This window comes from Cuculus canorus, chromosome 16 (assembly GCF_017976375.1).
Source record: "Cuculus canorus isolate bCucCan1 chromosome 16, bCucCan1.pri, whole genome shotgun sequence".
Taxonomy (NCBI): domain Eukaryota; kingdom Metazoa; phylum Chordata; class Aves; order Cuculiformes; family Cuculidae; genus Cuculus; species Cuculus canorus.
This window is the reverse complement of record NC_071416.1, coordinates 7,503,973-7,523,107: the sequence shown is the minus strand read 5'-3', so window position 1 is coordinate 7,523,107 and position 19,135 is coordinate 7,503,973. Positions and strand designations below refer to the sequence as shown.

Below are 19,135 nucleotides of genomic sequence, written 5' to 3'. Positions count from 1 at the left end.
ATGCACAGAATGCACTTCAAATTTACAACGTAGACTTAACAGTGTAGATTTGCTTTCACAGAATTGCAGATTGGTTGGGGTGGAAGGGGCCTCTGGAACTTGCCTCAACCAACTTCTGCTCAAGAAGGGCCACCTAGAACTGGTTGTCTAGGACTGTGTCCAGGTAGCTTTCGAATATCTCCAAGGATGGAGACTTTGCAGCCTCTCTGAGCAACCTGTGCCACTGCTTAGTCACCCTTACAGTGAAAAAGCGTTTTGTGGTGTTCAGAGGGAACCTAATGCTTTACCTAATGTGCCTCAGCACATCAGTGGTGGGTTTTTTTCTGACTAAGACACATTGCTAGCTGAAGTAAGCTTTGACTGTTTTGACTTTTATTAAGAAGCCTAGAGGTCACAAGCTTGCCAGAAATTGGGGAAACTTTATATATAATCACGTTCCAGAAAATTCTGTGAGTTTATTATAAACATTGTGCTCAAACCTCTGACTTTCTTTGCTTGATCAAAAAGGCATCTGTTGTCCCTGTTCTGTATCCACTACATCCCTGACGTTCATAGAAATCTAAAGGACAAGTGATTGATAGGATCCTTAAATGTATACATCCTGCCTAGGTATTACTGTGTGATTATGTTTATAATACTTAGGGATTTCTTGTTTTTTTACAGGTCCAAATACAAATCTGTGAATTGTTTATTGTCTTTATTACCTATAAAAATAGAAGCTTAAAATGTTATGTGAGCATCTTTAGCGACTGGGTCTCTTTCTGAACGTATTGATCAAAAAATACATCTATCTAAGTTTCGCTTTTATGATTACACTTCCAGCTCTGACATGTGACATCCGTGAATTAGATCTGAATTTTCCTTTTTGGTGGAATATCTTATTCCTTTGGAGCAATAAGAAATGCTTGTACTGAGCCTTTTGTGTTGTCTTTTATCATGAGTGGTGCTCTCCGCATTCAGTACGCAGGAGTGGCATATCGCAAGTGGCAAAGCAGTGCAGCTTTGGTGCAGCTGAAAGAATGAAGTGATTTGAAACTACCAATTTCAGGTGTTTGTTTGCTTTGGTTTTAATCTGTAAAAGGACAGTAATTTAATTGACTGCCCGAATCACGGCTCTAGAAACTTAGATTGGGAGGACAGAATGGTAGGGAAATCATTCATCATCCTGGAGGCTGATTTTAGAGTCTTAGTAAAACCATTTCATAGTATGACTGTGTCGTGTCAGCTACTGCTTACTTGATTATTTTGAATGATCAGAATGCAGTGATCTGAGGGTGTGCTGAGAGTTGAACTGCATATTTATAAGAATACTGATAAGTAGCCATGTTTTGCTCCAATTCCGACTGATTTCTGACTAAGGGCTGTGTAGATACTGTAGGTTTGGCAAAAGCCAAATTTAAATCCCTTCTTGGGCACTTAGACATTTTTGTCTGTAATAATAATTAGCTTAATTGAACAGGTTTTTTATGTCTAACACAGGAAGAATGTGAATTTCTTGTACATGGCATGGGCCAGATCCGCATTCTGATGCTGAAACTGAACTGGGTGAGGTTGTTGAGGGCATTTAATAATGCTGACACCCTCAAAAGCCAGTAACCCGAAGTGTTGCAAAGCTTGGAGCTTGGCACAAGCTTTAGGGCTGATTTTCCTTTGATCAGCAGGCTTTGTTTACAAATAGTTAATTAGGATGAGGGCATTCCAAGCTCATGTGCCAAACACTGTCTGAAATGATTTCCTGGATTGTATTTAAGAAATACTGAAGGAATGTGAATGGCTTGGCTGCACTGTGTGTTAAATGTAATGACAGCCTGCCCTCTTGCAAGAGTTAATGAGATTTTGTACCATCACTTCCTCAAGGCTTTTTCTGAGGCCAGTGGAGGGTTTTATACCCTGACTTTCCAAGATCTTGCAAGACTTAATTGGTAGGTGCAAAGCTACCTATTCTCTTCTCCTTTGCCTGGAGAAATCCGAATTCCTCCATGTGTGAGTTTGTGTCCTTTCCAATCTTCATTCCGGTCTCTCTGGGTTGACAAGTTTTGAGAAGCACTTAAAAGGGATATGGAACTATATGTTGGTGGCAAAATATTGTAATTGATATAATGAAATAGGAGTTGCCGTGTTTTGAAGATTTTGTTGGCTTTAAATCAAAGAAATGTAAATGAGACCTCAGTTTAACCTGTGTCACGGAGTCAGCTTGTGTCCATGAAATGCTCTTTCTGGGAGAAGCTGAGACTGCGTTGCTGGACAGTATGAGGTGTTGTCAGGAGGAAAATTGTTTCTTAGGAACATTCAGGTCTCAGCTGTTTTGGCTTCTTAATCTGCAAGAAATAAGTGGACACAGTGATGGGATAATGTCTTTCTTATTGAGGATGATAATCTAAGCAGCTTTGTTGAGGGAAGATTTGTTGAGTGAATACTTCTGAAAGTGTTGTGAAGTATCTGCCTTTGCAAACAGAAAAATCAGTCTCTTTTCTATCTGCTGTATGGTACCTGCACAAAAGGAAACAGGTGGAACTTCCTCTGATGAAGATATGATGGTTTTGTAAGATACAGATAAAGGGCTGGATGAAGTGTGTGGCAGCAGGCAGGGGTGAATACCAGCCTTGACGGTAATGACTGTACAAAACAAAAATACATGTCATTGGCTGTATTTTTAAGTTGGGCTCGTGGAGAAGTTTGGGCAATTCTGGCAGGACAGCGAGAAGTTTCTGACCAGGAGCAAAGTAAACACACCCAACCTTGCCCACAGCCCCTACCTCTAATTTTATCAGAATGCATAATGTCAGAATAATTAGGACCAGTGCATTGACTGATTGCCTGTATTAGTTATGGCTTTTGATCACTACTTTTGCCTGTTAGTCGCAGGGTAGGTTCATGCTAGGAGGGTATGAGATTACAAAGCCAGAGGGCGTTGGAAAGTGAGTACCCACACACATCAATTTTCTTTTTGCTCATGTTTATGCTTAGCAAAGCTTTTGTAAATACTCCAAGGCAATTGCTACAGTTCCTTATGAAGAGGATGCCTTTTGGGGTCCTTTGCTGAGGGCAAATGGAGAAATATTTGGCGAAGAAATGACTGGAAATAATAGTATAAAAGCAGATAAATGAAACGTGTCCTTTACTAACGAGTGGCAAACACTAGAGCATCTGGAAATAATACAGGCTGGAATAGCTATTCCTGAAAACAGGAATGGAGCAGAACATCATCAAAGAGTAAATAGATGATCTGTCATCCGGACTAAGACACTTTGATTTACACACATAGCTCCTCAGACGTGCATCCCTGTCTCAAAACTAGAGTTCTTTCTGGGTGAGCTAAATGAATGAATGAAACCTCTCCAAAGATAAAAGGATAAATCATTACCACAGCCAACCTGATTGAGACCCAAATATGTTACATACCTGTCACTGGTATGGTTAAGCACTGTGCAAATTTTCATGTATACACATCCTACAAATTCACCTCCTCATACGGCCTCAATTATCACTTACTTTAGTTGGCCCTATCAGGAAAAAAAACAAAAGCTTTTGGTTCTTGAAAGGGGAGAAAAGCTATTTATCAGGAAAAACTAACTGAGCTATCATTCTGGCCACAGCAAAGGACCCCAAATGGTATCTTCTTCATAAAGAACTGCAGCACTTGCCTTGGAGTATTTATAATTTCATAAAAAGAGTTCCGTTGTATGCTGCCATATCTCATTGCTGTATTTTCCTCCTAGTAATTAGATGAAACAATTAATTCTAGAATTGAGTTGTGTCAGCAGATAGTATACTACTTTGACTTTACTGACCAAAACTTATATTTAGTGAATGTAAGTAAATTATATTCAATGACGCTTACAAAACCAATGACTGTAATTTGTGTTCCTGGAAAATCTAGCTGCTATCATTGCTACAGACTAATGCTGAAAAATCACCACACTCAATCCTCTCCTTCAAGTTAAATTACGTAATTATTTCCACTAGTAATGCTATTAATGAAGGTCCATAAAACAGGTTAGAGGTGAAAAAGTTGACACTGTGTTTACAGTATGGTATATAGTACCTTTTTATTCATTTCTGTTCATATTACCATCACTTTACCTTGGCTGAGTAGGGTTATATCATGGACTTGGAGCAACATCCAGCATCACAAATCCCTTAATGTCTGAAAAATGAGTGCAAACAAAGTCCACCTGTAGTTGCTTGGTGCCGCTCTTGTAGGGAATGATTTCAAATTGTACTGTTGAGCTCTCCATGGGGGCCATTCTTGCCACTCTAAAATAGAGGATACATCTGTGAGTTCAGGCAGCTGAAAAAATCCTTGCTATGTTATTCCTCAGAGTCCCCAGATCTAAGACAGGAAAGGAAGAGTCAGAGTAAGTGGCTGCTGTGTTTGTACGCTTCTGGCACAGGTGGACACCACTTTACACCTTCACACCTGAAGAACTAATCAAGCTGTAAATAGATGTAGAGGAATAGTTGCAGTTCTTAACCTGTGATAGAGAATTAGGGATTGTGTCACGAGAGCAAATCTTATTGGGCGCCTCAGAAATGATCAGAAAGGTTATCTTTAGAAGAGCTGGAATCCAACTTTGTGTTACCCTCAACACTGACAGCATTTATACTACTGTAGTTAAGCTCATGCTGTACTTTGTTGTGGTAAATATAATTACGTGTTGATTTTTAGTTAGAAATGACTCTTGGCTGTGTGACATAAAGGAGACTAATGGCAGCACCAGGAAACAGAAAGATTGGAGGAAAAAGACCTTTCTGTTCTAAGGAGGTACTCGAGCTGAGCAATACTGATGCTGGTAAGGGAGGTTCAGGTTCAAGGTCAGGATCTAAACCTGAATTTTGTATTCAAGTGAAGCCTTAGGGATTCACATCATTATCTGTCTTCTTTTATTTTCCTCTCACGGTTTCTTGGTGCTAATTCCCCCAGCAGAAATATTTTGGAGACTTAAAAAAAATAGATTTAAAATAATAACCATGATGGGACAACAGTTTCTTAGTGGTATGATATCAGTGTACGTATTTCTAAGAGATTTCATTACAGTTTGAGTCCTTTCTCTTTAGTAATTTTAATATCTGTGCAGTCATTCAAGGATTGTTTGCTTTTCCTTTTGCCAATCACAAAAATAAAAGGTTTTTAAGTTTTTGTGCTTTATGTAATTCAGTCACTAACTGCAGTGTTCTGAGTTACATGCTCTCATTAAGAGCAGGCCATCTCTCTGCTCCCTGACTATTTTGTAATTCAAAGCTTGACAAAGGAGGTGCAAAGACCTCTGACTATGTGGAGAGTACTGACATAATGGTATTTTGTCCAAAGTTGGTGCAAACAAAAGTCACAATGTTGACAGAATGTCTTTAAAAAGCCCATTTTTATTCCAGATTTCCCACAAAATGAAAGTGAACGTGTTATGAGATGGATAACGTTAACGTACTTGATTCTGAGTTGTTCTTTGAGCAGGCCACTACCTTCTGCTCTCAGCACACAGTCTGTCACCACTTCAGACAGCGGGTTGGTAAATGTGACCTCCACACCAACACTCTTGTGTACCACTGCTGGACCAAGGACCTACAGAGAGAAAGCATTCTGCTCAGCCACAGCAGGAGTCTCCTTCTTTCTCATAGTTTTCTCTTGTCTTTCCCATTGCAAACCACTTGCCTTCTTAGGATCTCCTGGACAGGAAGGAGCCAGGATTTAGCACATGTACATGTTTTTGGGCATCAGAGTTCAGGCTTGAATCAGCCATCCAGTGTGGCTGGAAAGAACAAACTACTGTAGTGTCTACCATTTATCTTTTACCTTGATGGTGAGAAAAGGATCCTGAAGTACAATATCCTTCTCCACTAGAAGTGAGGCTCCTTGTTTGGTTTCACACACAGCAGTCACCAGGATCTTCCGGTCATCCATCAGAGAGTTTTTGTACTGGGAATAGGGGATCTTGAATGAAATCTCTTTCACTGGAATGGAAATAGAAACAGAATTTCCGCCTCTTTTTTTGTGTCTAAGTATCAGCTATATATATCTGTATTGTATACGTGTCTATGTATATATCTCTCTGTATATTTATATGTGTTATGTGTGTGTGTATATATATATATCTGTATTGTAAGGAGCAAGGATGCCTTCACCCTTGGGCTGTCAATATTGACAGCCAAGAGACAGGAATCATGCTCATAGGTGAATTCTTAGATTCACATCAAACATTAAATGCAGGTACAGTTCGGTAGCGGAACGGTTCTGAGGATGGATAGATGTGACCATTCCTGATGGTGGGTTTTTTTCATTTTATCTGAAGCTGGGCATTTAATATTCCTTCCTTGCAAGGAAGGCAGAAGTGAAAAGATGGATTGTCTTAAATGCACTTGCTTATGCAGCTGTGCACCCCCTGCCTTAAAGAAGGGGCACAGTCAGAGTCTTTCTGTCACTGAGAAATGCAGTGGATCTCAGTACATTGAGAAAATAATTCATCTGCTGCTGGAATAGTGGAAGGAGTTATAATGTGTTGTGTATTAGCTTGAGAAGGTGCAACACAGCTCATTTTTCAGTACTGTCTCCATAAAGGCAGGGCAAAGGTTGCTCTCTGCAGCTAGCATAGCTCAGTGCAGTCCATAGTTGTTGTCCTACTGCTGCAAAAGGCATAGCCTTGTTTCCCCCTTTAATCTGTCGTTATGCTTTGCCAATGGGGAGCTAGTAGCTGGGTAGTCTCTGGTTTCTCTCTCTTAACTCTCTTTTAGTAAAAAAGGTCATGATGTAGAACTAATAGTGGTTGTGCTGGGTCAGACAAAAGGTCACCCAGCTCAGTATCCTTTCTGACAGTGGCCAAAAGCAAATGCTTGAGATGGGGCAAAAACTTATATGTTTTTCTTCCCCAGAATAGCCTAAACCTCCAGCTGTTTGCAGGTCATGCAGTTTTGAGCCATTCATTATTTCTATGTGATTTGGTCACAAACTAAAGCTATGTCTTGTCCTATGCTGTGATACAATTAAAATTACCTTCTTCGGATCCAAGTTTAATAGACCTAGACAACTGCAAGATCTCTGCCTTTGGTCGTCTTGTGTAGAAAACAGCTGAAGCCCTCAGTTTAACCTTTATGATCTTGAAATCGGAGATCAAGTTCCTGAGAGCCAAGGTAAGGAGAATATCCTGGCCAATTACAGGGGATGCATCAAGGATCAGCTTCCCGGAGATACTGGGTTTTCGTGCAGACTGTCTCCGTAGTGCTGAAGGTCGCCTTCTAGGTCTCGTAATTTTGGTTCTTTTTCCAGTGCTTCTCACATCAAGCAGCTTCAGTGCTTTTTTATACACCTTCCTTTCTTTCCGGGATCCTGCTTTGAAAGATAACGTAGTCAGAGATCTCATGCATGCTGAATGTAGTGCAGTGGAGCCATAATTCCTCTCAGTAAATACAGTCTAGGAAAGCTGAGGAGGGCAAAGATTCACAAGAGGAGAAAGTGAGGTCTAACCTAAATGCTAATTTTGACACAAAAGCAAATGAATGTATATGACCACAAAGGCTAGAAAGTAAAACCTGCCAATCAGCTTTAGCTGGCTGTTCGTGGGCACCTCTTGGAAGCTGTGAGCAGCAGAAAGATAACTCCCGGGAGAGTGTGGTTCTGCGTAAGCTGAGGCAATTGCCATATCTTCTGAAATTAAGGATGAAAAAATCCTTTTGCAGATACTCCCTGCAAGCAGCTCTCCAGAATGGCTATTGCAGCATGTCGTAACAGAAGTATTCCCACCAGCAGATCAGAACAGCTGGACTAGTGTGTTCTACAGAAGTAGCTTTGACTTCATATTGCATACATTAGTGTTTCATCAAGGGTCACAAAGGCCATATTGAATCACTATCAGCTGATAATGAGCCCTAAGACTTTGAAAATTCACAATTACTTTGCTCCAGAAGAAGTAAAGAAATCAATTCAGTGCCCAATCCAACAAAGGCCTAAATTCTTTATACTTCTGCCATCAGTGGCAAGACAACTGTAATAAAGAATTTACCTTCTGGATATTTGTAATTAGCAGTGACATCCACACGGGAGTTGGTGCCCACTGCTTTGGTGCTGATAAATTTTCCAATCTTCCTAGTATCAGAATAAATTCTCTTTTTTCTTTTGTTGCTATAGTGAATCCAAGTAACGTAGTCAGCGTTCACTGCTGCAAACACAAATGAGCTGTCATAATCCAGGTTCACATCCCCTTCCTTAATGGCTCTGGTGGAGGCAGGACCACACCGATATATGCCTGTGTGAGAGGGGAGAGAAGCGAGAGGACTGCCTATTGCAACAGAACTTATATGCTCATGCTGACAGCAAGGGGGAAAGGTGATCACTCCAAAGACAGGTTTGGGTAAAGTGTGTTGTTTCTGTATCTGTGCTTTATGGTAACGGCATATGCAGAGATGCCGCATGCATTTTCTATCAAAAGTTTGTAAGGCTGGTAGGGTGCATGGAGAGCTAACGCTTCTGATGATGTGGGCCATGTGAAATGCTCTAACTCTCCAAAGCTTGCAAGGTGGTGTGCTAAGCTGTCTCAAGAAAGGAGAGGAGAAGATGGGAGCAGAGTCAGAAGTACAATCAGACTTCTGAGATGTGAGTCATCAATGCTCTATGTGCATTGAAAAGAACCAGGAGGCTAAGTTTGGTAAACCTAGTAGTGGGGAGCAAGAACAGTTTATCTGGAGTTTGATGGGATCTAAATGGCCAAATGAATTAATCTTTTGTTGGATGTCATCAAACTAGAACCATAAAGTTGTGTCTGTATTAGTAAATAAAAACAGTGTGAAGCCTAGTGCTGGCCATTGTTCATCCACACTGTGAACTTGCTAGCAAGCTTCTTCATGTGTTTCTTCTTCCCACCTTGTCAATTGAATGATCTTTCAGACAGTGGTTGTGAAGAATTCAGGGAGTGGGGTAGATCAGGGTTTGTTCCCAGCAGGTTGTGCTGTTAATTTGGTCTGGAAGGGGGAGGTTTGGTGCTGTGAACAAAAGCCATCTGTGTCACTTAGTATCAGAATCATAGAATAGTTTGGTTTGGAAAGGACCTTAGAGATCATCTAGTTCCAACCCCTCTGCGACGAGCAGGGACATCCCACTAGATCAGCCTGCCCAAGGCCCCATCCAACCCAGCCTCGAACACCTCCAGGGATGGGGTTTCAGATGGTTTCAGAACCAGAGAACAGTTTGGATCTTCTTTCATGTAGCTTTGTATGTATATGCCACGCTCTTGCGTGCCACAGGGACATCATGTGATATTCCTACCTATTCCCATGTGTGCTGTAAAATACGTGTTAGAGTCATGAGATATGTTTTGTTGTTGTAAACCCTTTGGTTCAACCCTGTGACTATAAGCTCAAAAATCTTTGCTTAGTGTCTTACTAAAAGGGGTTTTAATTTGTTTTGCTGCTAAATCTGTCCAATGCAATCCACTAAATGTGCCCTTCCAGCAAGGAGGTCTGACAACATCCAGGGCTGCATTAGGAAGACCGTTTCCAGCAGGTCAAGGGACATCCTTTATGTTTACTCAGCATTGATGAGACCACATCTGGAGTGCTGTGTCCAGTTCTTGTACAAGAAAGATATGGGCATATGGAAGCGTGTCCTACAGAGGGCCACAAATATGATTAAGGGGTGAGAACTGGGACTTTTCAGCCTGGAGAAGAGAAGGCTTGGGGGAATTTTATCGATGTGTGTAAATACCTGATGGGAGAGTGTAAAGAAGACAGGATCAGACTCTCCTCAGTGATAGTCAGTGAAAGGACAAGTGGCAGTGTGCACAAATTTAAACACAGAAAATTCCATATAGACAGAAGAAAAACTTTTCTATGAGAGTGGTTGAACTCCGCAATAGTTGGCGCAGAGAGCTTGTGGAGTCTCCATCCTCTGCTGTATTCAAACCCCAACAGGATGTGTTCTTGAGAAACCTGCCCTAATTGACCCTGTGCTGAGCAGGTGGTTGGAGTAAACAAACTTCAAAGATCCTTTCCAACCTTAGCTCTGCTGTGTCATTTGATGAATTGATGTAATGTTGGGGCCTAAGACAAGCGAGAGGGCCATAAGTGAAGCTAAGGTGTGATGGATTTGTGGAGGCACAGGATCAAAAAAAAGCGAGAATTTGCATGCAATCCAGAGGCTGACACAAAAGCAGCCTGTGGGAGATTGATGTGTGTACTGATTTTCTTGTGCACCTGAAGTAATGCTGCTTCTACAGGGAGTAGATAGAATAGTGTTGTCCTGAGATCTCACTATCAATCTTCACGATTAACAATATCTACAGCTTTTTATATTTACAACAATGTTACCTTTGCTTCTTTCCTGGGGTGTTGCATCCAGAACCTGCCATCCATCATAAAAAGAGCCGAGATCTCTTCTAATGAACCAGCTTTCATTCCAGACGTGGAAATTCCTGTAAGAGAGGTTGAATAGGGGGAATCCCTGATTCATACAGTTAATTTTATATTGAAAGATTTGGCACATTTCTCGTATGATGCAAGAAATAACCCTAGTCTTTCTCTGTGGAGAGACCAGTTGCTGTCTCCTTTCTTGAGTACCTCTTTCCCCTTCTTTGCTAGCTTTTTGTGTTCAGATCTCTGAGAAATGTTTGGATATTAGGAAAAAAAAAATGCTAAAAGGAAAGTAATTAATTGCAGAGTAAATATTCAGTTTTGAGTGTTCCAGAATATCATACTGTGCACCCAGAGCTCTCCTGTGCACCCAGAGCTCTCTTGTGCATGTTGCTGTTGGTTGGTATTTTGTTCACAGATGCTTTCTGTTTCATGTCACTCTTGTCCCATTCAGTCCACATGGTACAGGGTGCTTGGTGACTGAAACACTGGTGCATCTGGTATGACACATGCATGCCATGCAGTAGTTTGTGTGCACTTGTTTGTCAAAAGCATGATTTTTAACACCTTTTCTGAGGTGAAACAGCATGTTCTCGGTAAGGGATGGGATGTTTTTTTTCTCAGTTGCATTAAACATATTACATTCACTTCAGTCACCTCTCCATATTACTCAGGTGATGTGTAAAGATGACTGTGAAAGTCTGAGATGGTCAACAGCATGTAACACAAGAGCTGGATCTAAAACTTAGAGTCTTCCTACTCTGCTCTAGGAATTGAGAGACATGCTGATATAGTTTTTGGGCAAGAGGTTAATCACTCTTCTTCTTTTTTAAAAAATTTAAACTTTCATACAGTAGAGACAAAATTAGCAGTTGTATTTTCAAATTATATGTTGAATAGCAATGATACAAAATATCTTTTGTTATCTTATCTCTGTTAGTAATTCAGAGCGATGAAGCTGACTCCATACTGCGTGGCTGAACACTCTGCTCTCTTGATTCTTTGGTCTGGGGTTTTATATCACTGGAAGCATGAGGTTGGGGTGGTTTTTCAGGAGCATGATTCTAGATATATAATTAGAAGAGAATATAATGGAAGAAATATTAAGAAAAAAACCCCATATTTACCACACACTGTCTTCAGTCAAGTGCAGGGTCTTTCCAGAAGTGTCAATGTACTTGTCAATGCTCAGATTTACGTTGCTGTCATGGGCAGAGTTGAAGTTTGTAATAACACGAGTAGGTATTCCCAAGCATCTCAGAACTGCAATATAGAGTACCATTAAAGTGCTGTAAACCTGTTTTGCACACGTTTAGATAGTATTTTTCTGTTTTTCTTGGCAAGGCAGTCTAGTGTATATGTTTGCAGTGGGGAAGCAAACCCTCAAGAAACTTCCCTCTCAGACACAGTGCAGGTCACAGTTAAATACAATTGCCTAGAAGACAGTTCCACTCATGTGACATTCTTATCTGCCGTTTTCCTTTTAAGAAGAGTTAGATTCACTCATTTATTTTGATTTTTCATTCTTTCTGTTCTCTGTCCCATTTTCTCCCTGTTTGTTTCTCTGTTGCCTGCTTCTTTTTCGTCTTGCTCTCTTGAGACATAGCTCCTGATTGCATTATTGCCTTTGTATTTTCCCCAAAGTGATTTTTGTCTTTCAGAGCAGCTCTGAATGCAAACTGCTAGGATGAAATGCTTTTCCTGACTTGCAGCTCCCTTTACAGGTCCTCAGAATTGTGATTTGGTTTTGTGTCACCAGTAGGTAAGGCACAACAGTGGATAATTGGCATTCTGAGGAGACAAAAGAGCACCGATTTTCTCTGAATCTTAGCTTTGAAACAGGAAACCTTGCTCTTTTCACCAGCCCAGACTGGCAAACCCTTTGTATTTTGTTTGATGATTAGAGAAACTGGGGTGTGCAGTTCTACAACCTATGGCTATTTAAAATAGAACCCTTCATGTGTGGAGAGCATAGGTTCTTCACTCCGTCTGTTAAAGCTGAAACAGTTACAGAAATTCCAATAAGCTTCCTTTTTAACTACATTCTTCATCCCTTCATTTTTACCTGTGCACATTACTCCTGCAAAGACCCAGCATTGGCCATACCGAACAGGTTTGTATCTTCTTCTGTACCACTTTTGAAGGATGGTCACACTTCCACTCCACTGCAGCGGGTTTGTTCCTGAGGAGTACTTTCCATTCCACTTCCCTTCCACTACTCCTTTTTCATCATTGCTGTTAACCTGAAAGAATCCTCATGAGAGAATGGAAATATTTACAGAAAAAGGAAGAGAGAGCAATAGGCAGAAATGACCATGTTCTTACCACTGTTCTCCCTGGCTGAGTGGTGGGACACAGTGTTTGAATCTTAGATATAATTCTGTCTGCTCAAGTGCAACAATTGGATCAAACCCAGATTAGATCATAGAGTCCAATGATTCAAAACTGTCTTGCTTTTCAGTACCAACATTCCCAAATGTCCTGACAACCTACTTAAATGTTCTCTGTTTCATTGATAATTTCACCTCTTTATATGTCATTATATTGCTACGCTGTGTATTAAATATTTGTTTGCGAGAAGTAGCAGAAAAGTTAGCTATGCCTGTAAAACATAGAGATATTAACAATAAAGTATTAGGGGGGTTTCTAGTAGGTGGATTTTACAGCTGTAACTGGTGGGTCACTTTACCGTAGCACTGATAACCCTGCTCACGTAGATAGGACTGTTCCGTTTGGATACATCAGCAGCTGGATCTTCATAGTGGTTCAGGCTCCGATCCAGTATAGCCAGAGAGATATCAAGAATATCCTCTTCAAACTGAAATCAAAACAATCAATATATTATAGGCTAATTTCATAAACAAACCCAAGGATAACCCTCCCACCTATTTCCTTCCTCTGTCGCAGTAGGAAGATGATGGTAATATAGGCATTTTCTGTACTATTAAAGAAAGCAGGGCCAAGAAGAAAGCATAAGTACTAGGCTGCTGACTCTCCGTGGTATTTTAAAGACAGCATGTTTATGAGCATGTCTTGGCGCTATAGCCACTAGCATTCATGAGGACTTTACGTGGCCTGGTGGAACAGATGAGACCTCTCTGGACCTGGCTTAGCAGGTTTCACACCCTCCCACATCTTGCCATGGCCCTACAGGTATCCTTCTGTGAGGAAAGCTTCACTCTGATGGGTTGCCTTTACCTTATATCAGATTACCTGAACTGAAAGAAACACACAGAAATAGTTATTGTGGATTAGGGTTACGGAGACACTTTGTGGGGCCCAGAGAATGCCACACTAAAGTTCTGTGCCAAGTGGATGTGGTCAGGCAAGAATGCCACTTGATCTCTGAGACAGAAAGCAGATTTGGCCTTACACATTTACTGATATGAAAGTAGCCACAGTGGTCAGGAGGATTAATAGAAATGCTGTCTGTATAACTGCTGGTGCGCTTGTAAAGCGTGCAGTGGCCAGGAATGGTTTTGACCGGCCCAACAAGTTGTGGGATAGCTACGTGACTGCAGATGGGCTGTAGTTATAACTATGTTTGTAGCAGTTACAGTAGGAGGGCCAAACTGATTTTCAAAAATTCCAGTTGAGTTGTTTCATTTGAGTAGATTTGGAATATTCTTTTAGTGTCTCCTGCCCGTTACTGAACCAACTGTATAATTATTTAGGTGTAGTAGCCTTCAGTACCTATAGGTTAATACTAGAATAGCTTGCTTTGCCCATTGTAATGTTCGAAAAGAAGTAGAATTTTGCCAGGTTTTGTAATAGGCAAAAGAAAACTAAAATTGTGGTTTGATTCTTTTATTTCTGTATTAGCACATACTAGATAGGGGAAATGATCCTGATAAGGCTGTAATGTATTGATGAGTGAGACATACCTGCATGGAAATCGTGAGAACAGAATACTGAGCTCTGATACCATGAGATAATGATTCTCACTCCTTAAGAGCCCGTTTACCCACTGCTCTTATTTTCAGAGTTCCAGAATAGGGGTTGCTGTTTACCTGTCCATAGTTCCAAGCTTCTTCTTGAATATGTTTTTCCAGTCCCTGAAATATGATTCCGCTATCATTGAGGACGTACTCCTGTCGCTCCTTTTCGTTAGCCATATAGACATCGTCATCTAGAAGCAGAATGAGGCATACTGGCTGAAAGGAAAGTTGGTTTGCTCTAACAGAAAATCTCACTTCAAGGCCAGTTCTAGGGAACAGATCAGGCTGCCTGTACATCCAGACTTGGGACTCCCTGCTATACCTCTATAAGCAATTAGGGAATGAAATGCAATAAGCATGGAGTTCTTTTCAGGGCAACTAACTATCCCGTTACTAATCTCAGTATGCATCTTACTGGTAGATACTATTTAGGTTACAACTGAACACAAGAATCAGAGGGAAAAAAATATGGAATAAATATTTGGAATACTTCCTACTTCTGATTTCTTATTCTACAAGCAAGTGGCTGGATCTTTGATGCATTGTGGCACTGAAGAAGAGGCAAAAACTTGATCCTTGATGACAGGCAAAAAAAAAAAATATCTCTGTAGCTGTGACTATCAGGTACATGCTTTACTGTGACATTTAGCTCTCCTGACTGAGACAGTGAGTTATTTGAAGGACATGATACATCAGAACATACTTGGACACCAGGGATTGAAGAGTAGCACAAACTGGCCCAGGGATGTTGAAGAGACCTTGTTCCCAGAAAGAATCTGGAGTTTGAGTTTGTATCGTCCTATGACAGCGTTGGCTGGGCTGCATATTGTGATGTTCATGCAGCCAGGCTCACTGGGCTCCTGGGTTGCACTCCAGCCACTGGCATCCTCCTCAGAAAGGTTAAATGTGGCCTTGGTCTGCAGTGATTCTGCTGGAGATGGTCCTGTCAGAGGGAACAGAGACAGCAATTCTGAGTGACAGCTGTAGGTGACAATCTTCGAGTCAGTGATAATCTCAGTTCCATATTTTTTTTAATGACTACATTGAAAGATTGCAGCTTATCAGGTCAAATGTTTATTCAGTCTAAACTAGCTGTGCCTCAGTTTGTAGGATTGTACTACGCAGCCCTCTGTGTAATGTGCACAACCCGGTAAGGGTGAGTATGCCCATAATCATTCTAGACATGTGAGGAGGCAAGCCTGTCATCCTGAAAACCTGACGGGTTCAAAAATATGTGTACAGAATGAGCCAGACATTTTAATAGAAATTTCATTAAGAGAATTAAGAAAATTTTTTGGATAAGCCCTTCGGGAAGATACAGATAGGAGTCTTATGAATGGGGACATAGGAGGTTTATCGGGAGTTTAGACAAGTGAAGTAGAGAGGAGACAAGTGGGGAATGATCATCTGTGAGAGGTAATGTTGCAAAATGTATGAAGACAACTTGCAGTATTGCAGGTAGGTCCTTAGGGCAGAAATATAGGCTTGTTTTTAGAATGAGGATGGCCCCTACTGTTCTGTTAATTATTACCTGAACTGTCTATTGCCTTAAGGTACAGAGTGAGCTTTAAAATGGGAGCTCCTAAGCCTAAAAGGACAGTGAATCCTGAGTGATACAGGATAGAGCTTAATGATTCAAGAGTGGACCTCAGAGCTGTAAGGCACTTGTGTTTTGGAGCTGGAGTGACTTGGATGTGAGATGAGTGCTGTAGCTAAATTACCTGTGCTTGCAATAAAGGTGAAGTTGTCCCCACATTGCACCGTTGTTTGGAAGCTGAGAGTGATGCTGAAGGCCTGTCCTCTCCTCAAGATGACTTCTGTACTGCTGTAATCAGCGGTGTGATGTGCAGTCTTATTTAGTTTGGAATGCCAGGTGACATTTGCTATTTTCAGGACTGGAAAGACACAAGGCAAGTTAATTAAAACATCAGTCCTTCAACCTTGTGCGTCTTTCCGGGGTGTCTAATGTAGTAATTTTATTATAGCTGGAGTTATATGCCATAGCAAAACAGAAAAATCCACTGTCGTTACTAAAAATTGCAAAATAAACAATTGCTTAGAGAAACAGCTAAAATATCTTTTCTGCAGACATGTTTCAGAGACAGAAAAAATGCCCATTCAGAGAACTCATCAAAAAAATATTGTACTTAGATAAGACTTCGTTACAGCTCAAAGAGACTGTTCTATTCGCACATATTCCTACTTTTTTTCTGTGGGGGTGTCTAGTGACCAGAATGCTTTACAAATGTACAGAAAGAAATAGTAGAGCTCTCATGAGCAAGTGCCTGCCTGATCCTGGAAACTGTGTGGATGTGATGAACAGAAGGCTGGTATCTTTATTGTCGAACTTGTACGTTGACTTGTCATGTGTCTTGTATCTCAGTAAATTTACAGTCTTGTTGCTTGAATCTAGGTGTAGGATTAGGAGTGGCATATCTTGAGGCAGCGCTATGGGTTGCTCTATCGTATCGTGACAGATTGCCCACTGTTTAAAATAGGATGTGGAAGCACAGATCACAAAATCTTCCAAGCTTTCTTGTTTGCTGCTCAATTAACAAACAAAAAAACACCAGAAAAAGAAAACAACAAGCAAAAACAAAGCAGAAAAAATACAGTTCCCTGTATGAACACATGCATTTGAGAGGTGCCCTTCCCCATTATGTTATTTCAAATGAATTTCAGTTGAAAAAACTTTCCTGCCACGACTAGAGAATCTTAACCCTTGTCAGGCTGGTGGTACAGTAAGCAACACTTCCATCATTTCAAATTTTTTGTTGTCTGGATCTTCACAGTTTCAATTTAAATCTTATGATTTCCTTTTCTGCTTTCAGTATCTCTTGCAAAAAAAATATTTGGAATAATCCTGTCAATGTACAATTGGACAAACGTCTAAAAAGTTGTTTGGGTATTTATCCTCTAATGGATAGACACTGGCAGAACACTCATAAGCAAAATCCTGCAGAATTGGTGATCGCTGCTGAATGTGCTGATCATTATGCGCAGAGAGTTCTTGTTGCCTCTGGCAGAAAGCTGAAGCTATAACAGAAAAAAAAATCCCTAGGCTAAATTGTAGATAAACTCTGTCTGTGTGTGTGATCTGACACATCTGTCTAACCAGAGATCTTTCCACAATAATACTTAGATACTGGGACTGCACTTTGGCAAAGCAGCACACAGGCTGACACAGCCACTTTGTAGGGAGGTGAACGTGTGAGCCCAGGGGCCGTCGTGAGCTGTCTGAGGCCAGACATCAGCTGTATATCAGAGTGTGATTAGAGCCTGGGGTTTCTACGTGGCAGTTTGATGCCCAAGTCACTAGCCAAAAGCGTTGATAGGTGGCTGCAAAAGCACTGTGTAAACTATTTCATAAATATGACAGAAAAATCTTATACTCTTTTACTGTGTTAGAGGGGAAAAAAGAATACGTTGAAGGCCATTGATATTAAAATTTAAAAAAAGCAACTCACTTCTAGTAGGATAACCCATGAGCGCATTTAACCTGAAAAGGGCTAAATTGCCAAGAGAACAGTTCCATATAAATCATCCCGTTTCCTCAGCAAATGTCACTCATCTGGTTTGGAAGAGTGATGCCTGGAGCAATCAGGCTATTTTAACTTACCCGCCATAAGGTTTCTTTCTTCTTTTCCACACTTGTGTGCAGTTCAGGTTACGGATACAAAAGTGTGCAAGAATATTCGGAGTCCTCTTCCACCAGCATGAATAACGACAGGCTGAGGACTCTCGGCTTCCCTACATAAGCTAGAGTTTATACTAGCTGGGTGTGACCTGTGGTTGCTGGTTACTGGTTTTGCAGTAATGTCCTGCGTAAGCGTCTACTTATGACTGATTTAATTGCACAATCTTGAATCTAATTATGTTTATTGAACTCTGGTGAATGGCTGAGGGAAGATGATAGACAGTATCCTGGTGTCTTGACTATTAAGAGAGGAAAACATCCTGAATTGGATCTAATGAAGGAAATACAGCTTTAAGTAGGCAGAAGAAATGTGATTGTTGATGGTTTGGTTTGTGTTGGTTTAGGTTTTTGGAGAGTGTACGTACAGCGGACAGGTATAGGCAGATGTGTATATCATACAGCATGGATGTATGGGACGTGAAGTGATCTAAGGAGCTATATGATGTTATAGCACTACTGCCACCCACTAGCATCATGGCTTTGCATAGCATAAACCACTTTTTAGTTTTGGGGTTTTTTTTTAAGGCAGGTCTGCCTGAAGATCTTTCATGTAACCGCATATAATTTGTTCTTTCTTGGAAGCTTACAGAGCTGTGTCGCTGTCATTATCTGTTCCTGACACAATTACTTGTAATATGTATTTCAGTGATACATCCTGCTGAGAGGGCATTATTATGCAGTCACCTGTGCATCAGGGATTCCTCTGAAGTACAGAGTGTTTAATGGCTACCTCTGCTTTTGTTCATTTTTGTTTATCATTTGGCGTCCATGATATACGTGCACAGTTCCTCTATAGCTATTTGGCACAGCGTCTTGAGTTAGACCCTGGAGGAAGCTGCAGAGCTGTTCTTTTGGTGTGAGTCCTGCCCACTTTTAATTACAGACACGCTCTCCTCCACTCTTGAAGCTCTCTTATACTCTCTCCTCCCTCATCCTGTGTCACATCTTATCTAGAATAATGGCCTCCCAGTTTGTCCCAAGAGGAGGCTGTGTGCTGTCAGAACTTTCAGTACACTCTGAGGAGTGAGGGGTGAAGGGGCAATCTCTTATTTTTCTCACCTTTAAACTTCTCCTTTTTGTCTGTTGTTGACGGTTTCTGATTTGTTTCCACATTCATATCAAAATTGCCTGCAACCCAGGAGGCAAAATAATTACCTGCAGCTTAAAT

General features: G+C 40.9%; 1 protein-coding gene across 3 annotated transcripts; it reads right to left on the bottom strand.

The window, feature by feature from the left end:
- Positions 1-363: 363 nt before the first annotated feature.
- LOC104057068 (protein-glutamine gamma-glutamyltransferase 6) lies at positions 364-19,095 on the bottom strand. 3 transcript variants are annotated; one of them, XM_054081144.1, is made up of 14 exons: positions 17,890-19,092; positions 15,992-16,165; positions 14,974-15,213; positions 14,343-14,461; positions 13,022-13,150; positions 12,398-12,575; positions 11,460-11,595; positions 10,291-10,394; positions 7,992-8,234; positions 6,986-7,321; positions 5,792-5,949; positions 5,427-5,560; positions 4,084-4,257; positions 364-2,318 (listed from the first exon to the last, which is right to left on the bottom strand). In XM_054081144.1, exons 1-13 carry the CDS (start codon positions 17,894-17,896, stop codon positions 4,104-4,106), a joined length of 2,112 nt encoding a protein of 703 aa, XP_053937119.1. In that variant the 5' UTR covers positions 17,897-19,092; the 3' UTR covers positions 364-2,318; positions 4,084-4,103. The 3 variants fall into 3 exon arrangements, with proteins under 3 accessions (XP_053937119.1, XP_009556685.1, XP_053937120.1); XM_009558390.2 differs by having other exon boundaries at positions 6,986-7,318; positions 17,890-19,088; XM_054081145.1 differs by lacking the exons at positions 364-2,318; positions 4,084-4,257 and having other exon boundaries at positions 5,528-5,664; positions 17,890-19,095.
- Between the last annotated feature and the right edge of the window lie 40 nt (positions 19,096-19,135).